General features: G+C 35.9%; 1 protein-coding gene across 3 annotated transcripts in view; it reads left to right on the top strand.

Moving 5' to 3' along the window:
- The window catches only part of pcdh15b (protocadherin-related 15b), a 310,069-nt gene that overhangs the window by 59,514 nt on the left and 230,029 nt on the right, over positions 1-20,526 (top strand). For all 3 annotated transcript variants that reach the window (XM_089121979.1, XM_089121980.1, XM_089121981.1), the window contains 4 exons: positions 1,332-1,442; positions 2,273-2,443; positions 17,628-17,736; positions 18,296-18,408. In XM_089121979.1, the coding sequence (XP_088978105.1) occupies positions 1,332-1,442; positions 2,273-2,443; positions 17,628-17,736; positions 18,296-18,408 (504 nt within the window). The remainder of the gene's footprint in view (positions 1-1,331; positions 1,443-2,272; positions 2,444-17,627; positions 17,737-18,295; positions 18,409-20,526) is intronic.

Here is a 20,526-nt window from a genome sequence, read left to right as displayed (position 1 = left end):
TGTTCTTACTATTAGTAATAACAGTAAATTCTGTATAATTATAAGCAACCAAACCAAACCCTAAACGTATAGTAAGTACATGTTGTTCATATTGTTGTTCATTGTTCTTGTTACAATGTAATTATACAGTTAATTCCTGAGTAATAATTACCTATGTGTACTTACTATAAGGTTATGGTTAGGAGGTTTGTCGCAGGGTTAGTTGCATGTAATTATGCACAATTAATTGTTATTAGTAACCATATGTAACGTGTAACAACATGTTTACATGTTTGTGTAATTACACTGTAACAATATCACCTTTAAATAAAGGTTTACCAAATTTTCAATTACAATTTCAGTTTTTTTTTTCTGTATATTATAATTTTATTTTTTACTTTATTTTATTGCCAGCCATAGTTTTATATTTCTTTCCAGGTTTATTCATTGCTCTATGGTCTGGGTGTGCAAGTTCTGTTTACCCCACAACCATACAAAACCTAAACCTTGGTGAATACATTGTGCATCATTGATACAAAGCATAATTTAGCACAATTTGGCAGCATGAAAATATACAAACATTGCAGTAAATACACTAAATGTAATAAACAGAAATTATGCATGTGATGACATGCAAATACAATTCAGCAAATCATTTAAATGAATATAGTGGTATTACACATGCAAATTGGTGACATTCTCTTATTGCTTCTTAATGAGTGCAGCATTATTTCTTTGAGTGGAGTGAGAGGAGCTAAACACCACTTAACCATATCAGGGATATTTTATTCACAATGTTCAAGTGTTTTGTGTGACATCTCTAAATTCGAAGTCTCAGCCTCAAAGTAACACCTTTAAACCACCCACAGTCTGTTCACTGACCGCAGGCATATGTTTACTGAAAAGCGCTCTCAATGTGATGCAATGAAATCTCTAATTGAGATTCAAACAGTAATTTTACAAGTTCACCTGGGTTGAAAGGTCATTTTCATGATAAATAATTATTCTGTCCAAGTGGGTGGTTCTAAATCAGAGTAACCTGCAATGTGGATTGGATTTAATGTTGATATTCAAAGACCTAGCTATGCAAAGCACCCATTTACACATCAACCATTTTGATTCAAAAGAGCAAGGAACATCCTGTCTCCATGTCCATTTTAAAGTGTTAGGCATTGTATGTATTGCTAATAAGGGTGAAAAGGTTTTGAAAGTCAAGCAGTTTTGTCCCATCAGCATTCTCTTCTTATTGAAGCAGATAGATGATGAATTTCTCATGAGGCTGGAAGTGTGTGAGCCTTTGTGTATGTATGTGTGTGGGAAACCCTTTTAACCTACTCTCTCCTTCTCCACAGACCACAAACAGGACATTCGACATCCCTCTCACCCTGTCAGGATCTGTTGTTCTAAGAGAAAGGCTGAATTACGAAGAGATCACACGCTACCTGGTCATCATTCAGGCCAATGTAAGTCTCTACGGGAGGAGATGATATATAGTACAAAAATGTACTCGCTCTCATGCTGTTCCAATCCTGCAAGACTTTCACAAACTGAGATCTTAAACAGTTTCCAATTTTCCTTTGGCTATAAAACAAGAGTGCATGGTTGTTTACTTGGCTAAACTCCAAAAATGAAAACCCAGTTTATACAACTCTGAAGTCATATGAGAATTTTGTGTGTGAGGAACACACTGAAATTGGAGTTGTTAATTACTGGAAATCACCTCTGAATCACTTAAGTCGCATTTGCTGTTGTATTCAATTCAGAAATAGTGCCTTCAGACATGTAATGCTTTGCGTTTAACATTAATTGGTGCTAAATGGCATTGATTGGACTTAAATTTCAGTCTGTCCTTACATAAAGGTGGAAGTCTTGGAATATATTTGGAAAGAGTTCTAGAAACTAATTTCAGTCACATTTACCCGTTTCAATTATAATCCACACGATCAGGAATGCAAAGAGATTCAGCAACAGGTTCAATATGGTCACACATCTTTTTAATGCAAACTGTATTCAGTATCTTAATCTTGTTGGTATATAGATTTTTTTAAAAACCTAAGCAGCTTTAAAATCCAACCAATTTCACTCACAAGATATTCAACAAGAAAAAGATGTAGGACTTGAAGGGACTTGAAAGGGATTTACAAACTAAGCAAGATGCCCAATCTTCTCATTCTTTCAGTAGAATGTCTTATTTTGACTTTGACTGGAGTCTTTTTGGGTAGAGAGTAAGTTTGAAATCTTGGAGTTGGATTAAAACGTCAGCCCTAAAACCAAAGTTTGTGTTTCCCTTCAGGACCGAGCTCCAAACCCAAAGGACCGGCTCACCGCCACCACTACGCTTACGGTGGATGTAATGGATGGAGATGACCTGGGCCCCATGTTTCTACCTTGCAGCCTGGTAGACAACACCAGAGACTGCAAACCTCTTACTTACCATGCCAGCATCTTGGAGCTCACTGATCCGGTGAGTGTTTCTTGATCTTGTGCTTTGCATTGCATTGTGCTTTCATACTCTATTTTGTCGCTCCAGCCTGAGAATTTAACTGGCATTGGTTTGTAGTTTGACTAAAGTGTATTTTGCATTGCTGGTCTTGATTCTTTTAGTATTTTCTGTCAGAAATTGAGTCTCTTGAGACATTTGGCACAAGTTTCGGTTCTTTTGAGTCGGACATGTTGAAAATAATGCCTTGCGGTTCAGTGAATATGTTGAGAACCGATTTGTTGAGGGAGTGTCTCATGACTGATTCAAACTGATTAAATACATGTTTAAGTTTAGTAAATAAACCAAGAACCACTCCAACAACTCCTTAGACTGATATAAACTGATAATCTTTCACTTGGAGACTGTTTTGTTCGGTTTTTTTTTATCATTACAACCATTCTGGTTCCAGTTGTTTTGAAAAAAGTGGACACCGTTCTGCATAAGAACCAGTTCTTAGTTACAAACCATACAAACAAGTCACTGTTGTATTGGCATTTCTTTTTAACTGCCTCTTAATTATTTTGTTCGAAGATACATGAGGTGATTAACGGATAATTTGTGAGTGGGTGTGAATGTGTAGGCGACACAATGCAAGTGTAAAGTGTAAATAATACAAAAGTCTTATTTTTGTGCTAAACTTTGTCTGGCTCAAGGGCAGAGTTGTGATGGGGTTCTTAGTAACTCAGTTCACGGGTCACCTCTATCTACGATTGCACCTGCAATATTTGCAGCTCCAGTGCAGAGCCTTGAGCACTAGGATATCGCCACCCGGCTTATGTGATAAATGCTTCTTTAAAAACATGAAATTATGGCCATGAGGCATACAACCCTAAATCAGCATTTCTATTAGCTTCAGATTTGGTTGATGTATTGAAAACTTGATTTATTTTCAGCCAACTCTCAACAAAGTGAAATGATGTTCGACTTGAATATTGCACATTGTTGTTGATGTTGTTTTGTTATTTATTTGCATTAAACTGCATTCACAACCTGTTTTAGAGAGGTTTAGAGAGGCAAGAAGACAGTGCTAGTTAACATTAAAGCGATAGTTCACTTTGAAATAATTTTTTGATATGTTTTAGCTTACCTCAAGGGCATCCAAGATGTAGGTGTCTTTGTTTCCACAGTATTTTCAATCCGTTCAAACCGTTGTCTGTCAGTCATATAATGCAGGTTTAGGGGGTCCACCTCAAAGAGCATGCATAGAGAAGTCAAAATTAAACATGATTTAATGACTCGTAAATGTAAGTACACATTGATGGCCTAAGACATGAAACGAGCGGTTTGTGTGAGAAAACGAATCGGTTACCTAACGTAACCTCGGTTCTCTCTAGATGAGGGAACGAGTATTGCGTAAGCTAGCTTACGCGACGGGAAAGATTAATCTTTTCTGAGAAGTTGAAGCCAAAAAATTATCCTTTAATTTTGTATCCATTGTCAACGCAGCTCATCTGCAGCAGACCACGAGCGGGCTAGCTAGCAGCTCATTGGTTCGCTCAGGGAGAACTGCTACAGTCTATGAGGGAACTCGGTTGAACTCGCGGCCAATGAGAAGCTGACATGCTCTCATTGCGTCAAAGCCCGCCAAAATGGCGTGGCCCGAGTCTATAAATAGGCGAGTTTCCTACTGTTTTCCGGTTTTCATTGAATGAAGCGAGGACACTAGTAGCGCAAGCACGGTTGGGAACGCAATGCTCGTTCCCTCATCTAGAGAGAACCGAGGTTACGTTAGGTAACCGATTCGTTCTCTTACGAGAGGTTCTCTTGTATTGCGTAAGCTAGCTTACACTACGGGAACACATGGTCAACGCCGTGCGCGCTAAGCATCCACAATGAGTCCCGGGGGAGGGATCCCGGGTGACCCTTATAAGACCCGTGAACAGAACTGAAAACAGAAATTCTCTGTGCATGCTCTTTGACGTAGACCCCCTAAACCTGCTTTATATGACTGACAGACAACAACGGTTTGACCGAAAAATGTCAAAATTGAAAATACTGTGGAAACAAAGACACCTATATCTTGGATGCCCTTGAGGTAAGCTAAAACATATCAAAAAATAATTTCAAAGTGAACTATCCCTTTAACCAGAGTAAATTTCCTCTGTTTGAGTCCCTCTGTTGGTGACACACTACTTATTTAGTCATTGCGATGTTGCTTGAATCAGTTTTGGAGTTTTACATCATAGACAGGTGCTTTTAATAATCCGCGGTACAATTTCCTGATACACTTTGTAATTATGCTGTCCCTCAATGATAGAAACCCACCACATATATATATATATATATATATATATATATATATATATATATATATATGTGTGTGTGTGTGTGTGTGTGTGTGTATATATATATATATATATATATATATTAGGGCTGTGCAAAAGTTAATTGCGATTAATCGCATCCAACATAAAAGTCTGTGTTTACGTAGTATATTTGTGTGTGCTGTATATAATTATTTTGTATATATAAATACACACACATGCATGTATATGTTTAAGAAAATGTGTTATTCCTATATAAAATATTTATATTATTATAATATTGATTATGTATTTATATATATATACAGAATTTAAGCGCAAATAATTCTTAAATATATACATGCATGCATAGGTATTTATATATACAAAATAATTATATACAGCACACTCAAATATATTATGTAAAACAGACTTTTATTTTGGATGCGATTAATCGCAATTACCTTTTGCACAGCCCTATATATATATATATATATATATATATATATATATATATATATATATATATATATATATATATATATGTATATACTCATTTCACAATGCTTCACATTTGGGAGGATAAGTTAAGTAGAAATTTGTAGTAAGTAGAGCAAGAGCAGCTTTTTCTGTCCACGTTTTTCCCAAGCATGAAAGTTCCTCATGATTCAAAGCAGAACCCTGTAGGCATCTGTGTTTTTGTTTTTTACATTGATGTTGCTTTATTTTTATCAAATTGAAAGACCACTTGAAAGTCACCATGAAATCAAAAACTATTCTTATTGTTTATGCAATATTGCTGTTTATTGATGATTTATCCATGCATATATTTTTTTTTTCTTAATTCATGTGCCCTTGTAATAGACAATCAAAATGATCATCAAAATAATCAAATGACATCACAGTAATAGCAATAGCAAACCACACCCATCTAATGATCCAATTTATTCCAGATGAACAAATCAAGTCTACTTTTTTTCAAGTTTACTTTTTTTCCCCCCCTTGTTAGAAAAGAAGTTTCACTCGAATATACTGTATGTCTCAATAGGGAAGATCATAGACAGGTGCTTTTAATAATCCGCGGTACAATTTCCCGATACACCTTGTAATTATGGAAGATAAGACTGTCAAAACTTCGTAAGTTATCACACTTATAATCATAATCACACTTGTTTCAGTTGTTACTTGTAAGGCAATTGGCATAGATATTCTTCTGGAATGTCTTCTTTTACACAAACGTTTTCTAGATAGATATTTTTGTGGCAAGCAACAACAGCACATTTAACTTAAGCACACGTGTAAGTTACTTTTCAAAATGGTTCTGTTTCTGCTGTTTGTATAGCTTTTGCAATGATTTAAAATGGGACCTAACAATTTAAAGCAAACAGGGAGTCAGTCATCATTGTTTGCTCAAGAAACATTAATTTACCGGCTATTAAATATTTTTTTGTATGTTGTTAGTTGCATTTGATTGGAAACATTATCTACATTAAAGAGTTAAAAAAAAAAATCTCAATGTGGATGTATTGGATATGAAGAGTTCAGATGCAAAAGCCTCTAAATGCCATTTGAAATTTTCTTCTTTAATGATGATTTTTGTCAAACTTGTAGATTTAACTCCAGTAATTTCACTTAAATAACATTTAATAGGTAATTATCATTGCCATTTAAGTGAAATCACTGAACTTAAATATACAAGTTTGACAAAAATCATCATTAAAGAAGAAAATTTCAAATGGCATTTAGAGGCTTTTGCATCTGAACTCTTCATATATTCTTTTTATAAAAAACCCAATGTGTTTATACTGTCAAGCTGTCAGTCCGCAAAGTGCACAGTGCTAAAAGCACAGAAAGCTAAAAGCATTACGAGACAGATAATTCACAAGTAATTAGTTTAACACTTCAAACGCGAGAGGTGACAGTGATTCATTGATTAAATGTTCCTAATTTAGATTTAACACAGATAGCTTGTTAACAGCCTTCTGAAGAAAACTTTTTTTTAAAAAACAGAAGGGGAAAAAAAATATTTCTTAGCCTTTACTTCTCACTACAGAAGCATTTAGTTTTATGACAATAGTAATTTGCTTATTGTTCACACATTTTTGTTCGTTCGCTTGTTAATTAGGTTTGTAAAGTCCCACAAACTTCTATCTAGACTAGAAAAAGTTGCACAAAACACATTTTTTTGAATCCCATTTGCTTTTTCCTGACCGAAGTAAAAGCAACCTAAAAGCTTTTTTGTTCATTGTGGGAGTGTTAGTACATTAGCGCTTTAGTTCTTTCAGCCCATTTGCCTTATCTGTGCTTGTCTGACAGCCAGAGTGAGCAAAGAGGTGCTTTAAATCATGTTTACTTTAACATTTGGAGCTGTTTGACTCCGGGCCAGCAGATACATCCAAGGACACGTTTTAGAGGAACTTTGTTGTGAGTGGCCAATGATTAGGTATTTTAAAGCCCAGCTGTCAGAAGAGCTGCACTCTGTTCTGTGCGCCATTACTCAGGTGGTCCGTTCACAGCTAGCCTCTTTTTTCACTTCCATGCGTTTCCTTCTGTCTGCCCTTTTCATTTTTACACATCTGTGCCCCTCTTGTTTTTCTCTCTCTCTTCTTCCCCTAGCCTTCTGTTCTATCTCATTGATGTGCTTACTTGAGTATATCACTACCTCTGCTACAGCACAATTGAAGTACTTCATGTACTTAATTATTTTGCTCATATTCTTGCTAGATTAAAAAATGCCATCTTCAGAGTATATTTAAATGAAAGAAAGATTTACTTACTCGTGAGTGATAAAAATCTTATCATGTTATAATTTTTTTTGGAAAGGATTTTTTTTTTTTTATCATGGCAACCGAGGGGTTGGTGTGTGGATATGTGATATGAATACATATTTGAAAAATAAGTAAGAAAATAAATAAAAAAAAATAATCAATCAATATCTTATGCAAATCTTTATTTTGTTTAAAGCACTCATTTAAAGATAATATATGCAAATATGTTTGAAGTTTTAATGTAGTTACTCATTTATTTTTATTTTATATTTCTATGTTTAATATATATATATATATATATATATATATATATATATATATATATATATATATGAAGAGTTCAGAAGCAAAAGCCTCTAAGTGCCATTTGAAATTTTCTTCTAGAATGATAATTTTTATCAAGCTTGTATATTTAAGTTCAGTAATTTCACTTAAATTACAATTTCAGTGCAATTTAAGTGAAATTGCTGAACTTAAATATACAAGCTTGATAAAAAAATATCATTCTAGAAGAAGATTTTAAATGGAACTCTTCATATATATATACATACATACATACACACACACACACACACACACACACATATATATATATATATATACAGTAGGCTATACAGTATATACATACATACATACACACACACACACACACATATATACAGACTCCATTACTGCCCATATAAAGGCGCCTCCATTTCCATGAGTGTTTTGAGTGATATGAACATAGGCGTCGATTTTGGTGGGGACGCTTTTTATGACGAACACTTGTTATTTTTATGTGTTTCTTAGAGGTTGAAATCATATCAAAATCTGTCAAATCTGTCTCATATTACTTCTAAATAGGATCTCTACTTCATAAATTTTATGAAAATTGTGGAAATAACGGTTCATATCCACGGGCGTCAGTTTGGTTTAAAATGTGGTGGGGACAGAGACGGATTCGGAAGTGCATTTTTAAAAGTGCTGGGTACAAACTTGTCAAACTGTACAGCCTCTATGTTTAACCCTGTTTAACCCGATCCGTAAAAATTGTTGTTCTTAAATGGTCTAATGGTAGATCTTGCATCCAAGCGTGTCAGAGGTTACGGGTCCTAATTTGCCCTCGGTTACAGTCTATATAACCACTGATATATATTTTGTCTTTGAAAGATAAAGCAAATTTGCATGATTTGAATGAACTAATTGATATTATGAATATTTGCTTTATCTTTCAGAGACTAAATATAAGACTTTAGAATGAATTAGTAAAATTAATGACTATATATTTATTAATTATATTAGTTCAAAATGTCTGTATTTCATCTCAGTTTAGCACATTTGGTCTAGCACTGGTCTATTTATTTATTTATTTATTTTACTGGAAAACAAGAGAAGAATACTGATTAAATGTTTTTGTTATGTGCCTTCATATAGTCCAGCACTAGCTCAACAAAACACATTTTGATTTAAGAAGCCATACAGCTTGCCTACCATGTACACACACATATATCTTACCTCAAGTTATCTATTTTTTTCTCTGTTTCCTTTATGAGACAATATTTCACTCAGAAAATCAGCAGAAGAGAGACACATCTGTAGCTCTCCTGAACAGAAGAATAGCGTGTGGAAGGTGTGAGGAGCGTCGACGCTTTCACCTTTGACAAACTGATCATGTCTGACAGGTGTTTTATTCGGTCTCTGAGAGCCTTTCCACTCCTAACAAAACATGAAAGGTCAAGCAAAGCCAGCCTCGAGTGGTGAACGCCTCTCTTTAACCAGTCTCCTACGTAGGCCATCTGAAATGGATACCAAGTCAAATACCTTTGGGGAAATGGATGAGTGTAAATGTCACATATGGGGGATCCAGGACTGAAGAAATTAATAGCTTTTCAGAGTCTACTTTTCATTTTAGCAGAGCTACAGCTGCTTTTTGAAGTCCTCTGACGTTTTCACATGGATGATTATTGCGAATATACATGCAGGATTCACTGTAATGGCTTTTCTCCATTTCAACACATGAAATGGTGAGTGAGAAAATGCAGCAGCAGTTGTGATCCAGGTGCTGTTTTATAAATTCTGTAATGGTGATGATTAGGTAATCTTCTGCTTTTGCCATGTGTGTTTCATGTGGTGAGGGCATCCATTACTGTATCACCTCCATAGAGGGTTCTAGGCTTTTAAATGCTGAAAACTTCCATTACTTAAACTGAATTTTCCAGCAAAAAAAAAAAAAAAAAAAAATCATCATAAATGTTATGGTTTACTTTTTAAATAAATTAAGAATAAAAATATTTAAAATTATAATTTCAAATGATTAAAAATGTCAAATGTATTTTTTTTTACTGATTAAAATTATATTTTGCAAGTCAACAGATAGATTATTAAATCTTTTTAACCAGATTGAATAAGTGGAGACTCACTCTCTGCATGTGGAGAGTCGGCGGAAAGCAGTCTTGAAGTCAGTCCAGTTATATCTAAAGGGCAGAACACAGGGATGACACACTTTTTTGGTAATCTAATTTGGTTATTTGGCCAGTTTATTGCTTCAGCGGCCTACTGTTGGGAGCTCTTCATGGGAGGTTAATGAAACACAAGTAATGAGTCACGTTCCTCATTAATTACTGTAATAAAAGACCGGGTTCAAAGATCCCGCGTGGACCGCGCTCATCTCAACCCTCTGAACACTTAGGCCAGTAACATACTCGTTGCAGAGTCATAAATACAGTTTTTTTTTTTTTTTTTTGGTAAGATTTATTTTTGCTGTTTTTCGGATAGGGCAGTGTGGAATGTGGACAATAAATATAAAAGCGAGATAGGGAACACTGTAAAAAAAAATAATATATATATATATATATATATATATATATATATATATATATATATATTCAAGGTTTGTTATCACAACATTTTTTTTCTTTTGTCAACTTAAATAATTTATTTAGTTCAGATAAATTGTTATTTTGAAATTCTGATGATTAAATCAATCTCCTTCATTGTATTAACTCACTTTTTCCCATTTCAATCAACTTAACATTTTCAGGCAACCAGGTAACTTAATTTTTTAAGTTAAACCAACTATATGGACCATGAACTGTGTTATGCAGTGAATACGACCATAATGACAAATGCAATACCATTCCAAAGATGGAAGTCAGTAAGTTAGTTTGTTTTTCTAAGAAAGTAGTCATTTTATTCAGCAAGGATGCATTACATTGATCGATGAAAGTATGTATAGACATTAACAATATAACAGAATATTTGAAATAACTGCTGTTCTATAATAACTCTTTTATTTTAGCGCATGTTCCACAAAAATATTAAGCAGCAGAACATTGAAAACAATATGATTCGTTTGGAGCAGCAAATCAGCTATCATGTGACACTGAATACTGGACTATTGCTAAAGCCCACTATATCACTAAATTCAGCTTTGTTAAAGCCCACTATAGCACCCCTTGTGGCAACGCTGAGAATTGTATTGCATTTTGAATTACACCACCCAGGACACAATGTTGCATTAGTTTGCATAGCGAGAAGCATTTGCATTCACATTCTTAAGTAGGCAATAATATGGGGCTACATTCAGACAACAGCACTATACAGTTGTCAATCATGTTTGATAAGTTAAATGCAGTTGTGTTCATATGTGACAACCTGCAATTTTCATGGGTCATGACTGAATGTTTAGATTGTTTTCAGTTGGTAAGTGTTGTATTAACGGAACCACGGTCGACAATTACCTTCATGTCATGTCATTGACATACAGTACATGTGGCATAAGCGCTCTCTTAGCGGGTTATTGTTTCGCTGTCAATCACTTATTGCCTGTGAGGTTAGGAAAAATGGCATAAAATAGGGCTATTGTGACTGTTGAGCGAGACTATACTCCCTTTCTGTTTTGCTAATAGTTTTCTTCAGAAATATTCAATAATTAATTACCTTTTTATTAATAATCAATTATTTCACATGTATAGTTTATTCATTTAACTATCTGATGCTGTTGCCATGCAACCTAATAACATAATCAAGCTTTAGTGGACAAACAGCCTTAATTTATATTAAAATATTGATATGGCAAAGCAAGCATACTAGCCAAACATATCCATGTTTATGTGGACAAACATTGCTCTAGCTAATTTGAAACAAAGCAAACTAAGAATTGTGAGCTACTTCAGCTTATGATGTCTCGCCTAAGTAATATCAAATATATTACTGTAAATAATTCATTTTCCCTTTGCGTATTTTCTCCCAGGACTGTACAAATACAGCTTTTGTGTGCATAATGGATGACTGAGAGAGTATTATGGGTAATCACACTGAGCGAAGACCCCACAAGGATGTGATTTACTACTGTCAGAGGAATTATAATTGCAGGGACTAGGAATTGTAGAGCAACCATTAGAAATACATCTCAACCATGCTGATTTTGTGCTGCTGCTTATTAAGTCTAGGTGGAATACATGTGTTTGTGTGTTTTTATGCAGCATAGCCGAGACTGGGTGATGTGTTGATGAAAGAGGAGCGAGGGGCTTTGAGATTGTATTGCTCACCTTGCATTTGGCATTCGTGATCTACGGGTGTATTTCGGTTTTATTAATAGTGCTTCATATCCTGTTAGATTATATACGCCTTTCTGATTACACTCAAAGTTAGTTTTCATTTCACTTTAAATCAGTAGTGTTTTTTTTTTCTTTTTCTTTAAGGTATTGAACAATCCCTTCAGTGCATATTCTGTGTCCTTCCAGTTTTGCATTTTTTGCAGCTTGTTGTTGAGAAGAGCTCTGCTATTGCTTTTCTAAACAAACCCAAGGTTTGATTTTTACCTGGAGGACAATAAAAAGGGGAAATTCACAAAAGCTCTTAATTAAATTAATAAATCTCAATCTACAATTAAAAGAAAAACTGAAAATGTAAAAATAAATGCTAATTCAATCAGTAATAGGTAATAAGTAATACATTGCATATGTGTATAATATATATATATATATATATATATATATATATATATATATATATATATATATATAACCCTGTGCAAAACAATGCAAAAACATAAAATGCTAAAAATATAAAAACAATGCAATTTTTTTTTTTTAGTTTTCCACCCTAATCTACTAACTTTTTCAGGTACTATGGTATATTCAATGTACTCCAACGGATACCAGGTTACATGTCCAAGTAACAGTAATCAGTTTTTGTGTAGTGTTAACACTCTTTCAAAATGAAAAGCTGTTCATAAGCTGGATGTGTAGGTGTTGAACTCAAAGAATATCATCTCTGGCAGGTTTTCATTTCAATTGATTTTAGATATCCACTTAATTTAGTGCTCTTACTGGTGTTTTACAGACTGATAAACTACTCCAAATGATTCAATGTGCAAGTGCTTCAGAAACAACAGATTCAAACAATTTTGCTGAGTCATTTGACCCATTCATTGACACAAAATTAATTATAGTGATTTATACAATAAACCCTTACTGCGCATCCACATAGCAATGGGGCATAAGTGACATACCCAAAATAAAAAGGCTGCTGCTCATAAGTCATTCTGAACAGAAACATAATCAACATACAGTATATTTAGAAAGTGAGTTTTAAACATATATTAAACGTGCAGTGAATGTTGAGCAACATCTGGTGCCGCCACCGACCAGTACGTTAAGGTGTTAACTGAACATTGCTCGTTCAGATTAAACAATGACAAAAATTCTCAGAAGCATCTCATTCCAGTACACTAGATCCAGGGGGCGGAGTTGGATCCAGATCTAAGTGGTGGAGATGGGTAGGATTAGGGGTGGCGTTAGGGATCAGGGGGCAGAGATAGGTAGGATTAGGCAGTGGCAGTTCTACTTTGAATTACACCCTGGGCCGAGACCACCTTCGAGCCCACCCCCACCCCCCTTCAACAACAACAACAACAACCCAAAAATAAAATCACATACCGTTCATTTGAAAGACACAGTTAATAGAATCCAGTTATTTTGCTAGATTAATCTAACTTTCAAGGGAGGAACAATTAGCACATTGGTTATTGCCTTGAATTATATGCATGGCACACTTTTAGTTATGACTTGTTAAACTATACTTTGTCACGAAATGGCGTTTTTAAAAGTGAAAGGGTCAGAGAGATACTTATGTAGTGACACAATACTTAGCCTATCTCTTAAATAATTTCGAACAGCTCTCATATTAACAACTATCCAAACTGTTATAGACCTAAAATAGCTTTTGTAGCCCTATGTCACTCTTATTTAGAAAATAAATTAAGATATGGGTAGGATTAGGGGTGGGGTTATAGGGATCAGGGGCGGAGATGGGTAGGATTAGGGGTGGGCTTAGGAATCAGGGGGTGGAGATAGGTAGGATTAGGGGTAGGGTTAAGGATCAGGGGGCAGAGATGGGTAGGATTAGGGGTGGAGTTAGGGATCAGGGGGTGGATATGGGTGGGGTTAGCGATCAGGGGGTGGAGATGGGTAAGATTAGGGGTGGGGTTAGGGACCAGGGGTGGAGATGGGTAGGATTATGGGTGGGGTTAAGGATCAGGGGGTGGAGATGGGTAGGATTAGGTATATGTAAGGTAGGAGGAGTTGAATCTGGATCCGGTTCGAGGACCATCTCGAAATTCTTGGAGACACGAAGTGATTACTTAAAGGTGCCCCAGAATGTTTTTTTTTTAATTATTATTATTATTATTTTATAATGTTTCCTGGCTTGCCCTTATAATGTTAGTATGTTTTTAGATCAAAAATAGTCATAATTTAGAAATAAAAGGCATTTTTTCCTAGCCTGATTTTAGCCTCTGCTTTGAACACTCTGTTTGAAGGGGCGTGTCTGCTGTGTGTAACCGGCCTCTGCTGTGATTGGCTGACATGCTTGTATATGAAATAGCTATGTATTACATGTGAAACTCTCTCGAATAATTTTACTACAGCTATTATACGTTTTTACTATTACAGCTATCGAGATTAACGAATTGTGAGATGTTTTTGAAGTATTTAGATCTATTCCCATCACATAAAATGTTGCTGTGGTGAGCATTGAGCAAGCAGAGGACAGTGTGTTGATCGCGAGGATGAAGATATTGTCATTGTAATGCAGTTTCTGCACTAATGCCTTCATCAATGCAGACACGATCATGTAAATACAGGGAGAGCTTCGTTGTGTAGTGTAACGTGTCGCGCGTCATTAAATTCATAACGAGTTTGTGCTGTGTGGAAAGATTGTTCTTTGATCGCTTTTTGTATATAATTCATTCACAATTTCATCCTACTAAAAGTAACGATGTGAAGTTGATATTTTAGTCACTGGCTTGACTTACTGATGCATAAACGGTATTGAACGAATTTGAGAGAAAGATTAACTTACCTGTCTGAACTTGAACAACAATTACACATCAGAAAATGTAACGTTGTGGGATTGGCTTGCTTCGGCTGCACAGTCCCGCCTGTCATTGAACATGGGCTGGCATATGCAAATGTTTGGAGTCGTACATATTAATGATCCCGACTGTTGCGTCACAGTCGGTATTATGTGGAGATTCGCCTGTTTTTCAGGGGCGTTTTTTTAAAAAAACGAGAATTAAGTAATAAGGATAAAACAATGGCGTTTGAGACTCACTGTATATCATGTCCATGTATTGAACTCTTTAACTATGCCAAAATAAATTCAATTTCACATTCTAGGGCACCTTTAAGTATTGTCAGGAAACATTGTGTCTGAAGCATGTATACAAGCGCCAATGTAATTAGCTACGGCAGTCATCTGACTTCACTGCCGCACCAGCAAGACTATGGGTGCCTCCATAAAACCTCATCAATTTCGATTTGTCTGAAGGAAGATGCGCAGGCATGGGTAAATTATCCGTGCCAAAAAGGCCAGAGGGTGAAACCGAGGCATCGAGGAATGATTTCTCATTCTCCTTTATCCTCGAGACAAGGGCACACGCCGAAGGCTTCCCCATAGCGTCAGTAACTAAAGCAGCATCAACGAGATTCTCTTCTCAGGGAATCGAATTACATGTGTAACCCTAATACGTTTATTCAATCCTGCTACTTCAATGGCTTTCCTTCTGAAAAATTGCTTTGCCACTGAAACTACATGGTTTAAAAATGAAATCACATGAAGCTACACAATTTGACGCCACCAACTTGCTACTGAGAAATGTAGTCGAATAATTTCTCTGTTGCTTCTAATGATGCTGTTGTCCAACATTTGGAACCACAAATATGTTTTTCCAAAGATTTGATATTAAGACTTCTTAAACTGCCATCTTTGTCTGTCTAGTTTGACCTCTCCTTCCACTAAATTCCTCTTTAAAGTCAGCATGAATTAAAAATTCACTCTATTTTCCAAATGCATTTTATAGATCTTACTGTGAATGATTAATTTGTGCGTATGTTTATTTATTTATTTTTAATGGTTTGACCTTGTCATTTTTAATCAAAATGAAATATTTGGGCCTTCCAGTGAAACGGCAGACTTCTCTTTGGTGATGTAAGCAGGTCTTCTCCAATCATTTAGTGTGGTTAAACCCCGCCCCTTCATCTGCATTCATCTGCATTCATTCTTTGAGTGCCACACCCACATCTCAAAATCCAATAAACAGCTGATGCAAGAACAACATATTTTCTTCCGATCTTATATGTATTCTTTTGACAACATACATCATGAAATATAAGTGTGTTTGAGTAACAGGTGAATTATAGCTACAATTAGCATCAATCTACACGTGACGATTTTTTAGATTAATACAAGGCCTTTACTCAAAACTCACTGTAAACCACCATTAAATGTTTATAGTAACTTCCGACTGCAATCTAACATGGATTTTCGTCATATGATGAGGCAGAAATGTGATGTTTGTAGCATTTTTGAATAAGCTAATCTCTATACACATGATTAGCATTTCTTATGTAAACATCCTTTATCCTTAGAAAAATATCCCAAATCACACGATTTTCTTCGTCGATCGTCTGTTAACTCAGATGTATGTCACATATGGAAGAAAATGTATGTTGTTTCAATTTCATCGTAACTTTAAGCTCATTCCAGGCACTTTGCTTTAAGTGTCTATCTCAAGATCCTGCCACCGAATTCGGAACAGGGTTTTGGCACAGTTGTCTTGAGAATTAGCTTCTCTCTACTCTTTGCTGACTTGCAGAGCAGATTTTTATTTTGTTCATTTATTTTTCTGGCAACTTGATTTTTACCTGGTCGTCTCAGGGTTCACCCATGCCACTCACTGTAACACTGTCATTTTTTAGAGGTGGCTTGAATTATAGATGAGAGCAAATTTACTGACTGGTGATAATATGGCCCAGACAGAGAGAGAGGCAGATGGAGATTTACTTATCCTTCAGGCTTAGGAAATGTGGAAGACGGGTCTCCAGAGCTCATAAACGAGAGAGGGGAAATGTAGCCTTGAATTTTTCGGACAAACATCTGCAGCTCATTTGCAGCAAGTGACAGGAATGTTGATGCTGCTTTTCACATGTGATCATTGTGTTGTCGTTTTGTCCCCTGCTAAATGTATGCTGTGTCAGTCTCCCCTTGGTTTCAAATTGATATAATATATATATATATATATATATATATATATATATATATATATACTGTATATATTTAACATATGATATCCAGGGTCATTATATTTAAAACATTTATTGAAATGCTTTTTTTTTTTTTTTTGTACAAATCAATTAACATATTTACTGACATATAACTTGAGACTTAAGTTACTGATATGAATATTGTAATTATATTTTATTTGGAGTACTTTATTGCACAATGCACATTTTTAATATTAAGCCTACAAAGTGTTTTAATATCACTATTTGTAAGGACAGTATGATATCTTTATAATATCAGTCTTTAAATACAAGATATTTAAAGTATACTTGCAATAGTTCCAATTTTGCTTAATCAAATACACATATATCTTTAGTTGGAGCTCAGCATTATTTCTGGATAACTAAAGTGTATTAAGTACAAAATTAGTTTAGCAGACTTTAAGAATACCAATTTAATATACTAAAAGTACAATTTCAGGGTATTTATATTATGCACAATAATATGTACAGTATATGTAGTATACTTAGCATAAAATAAATGTATTTTAGTATATTTATTTTTCAATAGAGAAATAATGCAATAATCTTCTCTGCGTCTCTTTTCCAGAGCCGAGTTAACCCTGTCAATGTGACGCCTCCTATACAAGCTGTGGATCAAGATAGAAACATCCAGCCTCCATCAGACCGCCCGGGAATCTTGTACTCCATTCTCATCGGTAGGTCTCTGTCGAGCTCTCTGAACTCTCTATCGAGCCGCTACCGGCATATAAGGCCTCACCGCGGAGGAAACAGTGGTTTTCCAAGGAAAGGCACAACAGAGTGGCAGGTCAGAAATTCAGCGGGAGTCAAATGCATTTATGCTGCAGGCAAGGTGCACCCACCAACTGTGCTTTGAGATGAAACCTGGAAGCGGAGCAGCGGGCTCGGGAAACCACGCTGTTCGCGACCTGAGTCGAGGAACTAAAGTGCTCTGCCTTAATGGTTAGACCTTCAGTCAGGGATATGTCAGACTCAAAACATATTGTAGGCCACAGCTGTGCCGACTCAATCTGACAGCAACCTCATGCTTTTAACTATCAACAAAGCACTCTCTATTGAGTGTGGCTATTTAAAGAGGAAGTGCATTAATGATTTTATTCTGCCTTTCTGTATGAAGTATGGCTATGAAAATGAAAACACTGTTTCTAAATCATGGTGAGTTATTATGTTCAATGGCAAACAAGTCGTTAATCTTATGCATCCCTTTATTTCATGCCCATTCTTCTGTTTTTGTAGGGAAACCGGTGCCATATGCAGAGTATTTCTCCTTGAATCAGACCACAGCTGAGCTCCAGCTCCTGAAACCCATAAAAAGGGAACAGTACCAGCATTTCGACTTGGTAATCAAGGTAATAATGACAACTTTGGCAGCAAAATGTTCACTAATGTAATCAAGCAAGTAAATAAGTAGTCGAGCAAGCAAGCAACTGACATTAAATGTCAAACATCAGGGAATGTTTTGATCTTTTTGGATAAATAAATGCATACATTCTAGGGGTGTAACGATTCACTCGTTTTCTCGATGCATCGATTATAAATCCTGGCGATGCATATGCATCGATCCTGAAACATGTGTTTTGAATCGTGAATCGTTTATTTACGTGAATAATCGATTTAAAAGGCTAAGAATCGAATTAATCACGATTTTATAGCGATTTAGTGGTTTAAAATATATAAACACAACCTTAAAGTGTTCCTGGTACAAGCTGCCTCACGCATTGGCCGTCATTCGACATCCGCATTTGATTGGTTTCAGGCGCTCACACACCCCTGATTTCTCACGCTGAAGCCCGGTCGGTCAAATGCCTGAAAGATGAGTTTATCTTTCTACCTGTTGAGCTACTCGAGTCGTGATCAGCTTGTATTACCGCAAATTAGTTAAAATCTCCCGGAATCTAGAGCGAGCGTGCATACGAGACAGAGGTTGTGCTCCAAACCGCGTATCGCGCGTTCACACACGGCTGCACGCACTCGGCAGAGAGGGAAAGCGAGCGAGAGACCACCTTGCGTGTACGGAGAGTCCATGTAATAAATGAATGAAAGCGTTTTATTTCATAGTGCCGACGCAATGGCATGGCAGCTTTATCAATGGCTTGAGCGATTTGCCTCAAAACTATTGCTTTCTTGACAGAGAGCTCAGCTGGAGAGCTCAAACATGGTCTGCTCAAAAATCTGTAGTTAACGTTATGAAAGAATGAGAGCTATGGGACAGAGCGCGAGCAAAATCCAGTGAAAATATGATAACGAGTGCACTGAGAGGACGCAAAATGAAACTAATGAAAACGTCTCCATTAATTTGTGCATGTAGTCATTTAATGCAATACTTTAAAAGCCTTTTTCAAAATATTTACTACTTGCAAATGCTAATTTGTAGGCCATTGATTTTTTTTTTTATATAATAATATATTCATTAAAATTAAAAATAAACATGAACTAACATTAACAATGGACAAAATCCCCACTATCTGATCCCCGAAGGCCGCTGTGTAGGCTAATTCAAACCCAGACAAAGATGGGTGAAGCATTGAAATAATACTATAATGCATATAAAAAATTAAGAATCGAATCGAATTAATCGAATCGCATCGAATTTGGATGTGAATCGCATCGAATCGAATCGTTCTGAATTTGCACAAATCGTTCATGAATCGAATCGAAAACCTATGAATCGTGAATCGAAACGATTCGCTGTCTACCCAAAGATTCACAGCCCTAATACATTCATACATATACACACAAATGCCTCAAACATTAAATGTCAAACATCAAGAAATTTAAAATATCTCTTTTGGATGGGTGAGTGAGTGATTCTGAGTGTTTGAGTGATCTGAGCGAGTGAGAGCGAGTGAGTGAGTGATTGAGTGAGTGATCAGTGAGTCAGTCGGTGAGTGATCATTGAGTGAGTGAGTCAATGAGTGATGAGTGAGTGAGTGAGTCAGTGTATGATCAGTCAGTCATTCAGTGAGTGAGTTAGTGAGTGAGTGAGTGAGTCAGTCAGTGAGTGATAAGTCAGTCATTGAGTGAGTGAGTGAGTGAGTGAGTCTGAGTGAGTGAGTCAGTCAGTCAGTGATCAGTCAGTCATTGAGTGAGTGAGTCTAAGTGAGTGAGTCAGTGAGTGATCAGACAGTCATTGAGTGAGTGAAAGAGTGAGTGAGTGAGTGATCAGTGAGTCAGTCATTGAGTGATTGAGTGAGTGAGTGAGTCAGTGATTGGTTAGTCAGTCAGTGAGTCTGTGAATGAGTTAGTGAGTCAGTAGAGAGTGAGTGAGTGAGTGAGTGAGTGAGTGAGTGAGTGAGTGAGTGAGCAAGCAAGCAAATGAACGACTCCCTTGAAAATCAGTCGAAATTAATGTCAAACATAATGAAATGTATCAATCAATCAATCAATCAACCAATCAATCAACCAATCAATATGCAAGCCTGAGAAATCAGTGAAAATAACATTTTTGAAGTCATGAACAAATAGTG

The sequence above is a fragment of the Pimephales promelas genome, chromosome 17 (genome assembly GCF_988280905.1).
Source record: "Pimephales promelas chromosome 17, fPimPro1.hap1.1, whole genome shotgun sequence".
NCBI lineage: Eukaryota > Metazoa > Chordata > Actinopteri > Cypriniformes > Leuciscidae > Pimephales > Pimephales promelas.
Note: the sequence above shows the minus strand (reverse complement) of the source record. Positions and strands in the feature narration are given on the sequence as shown.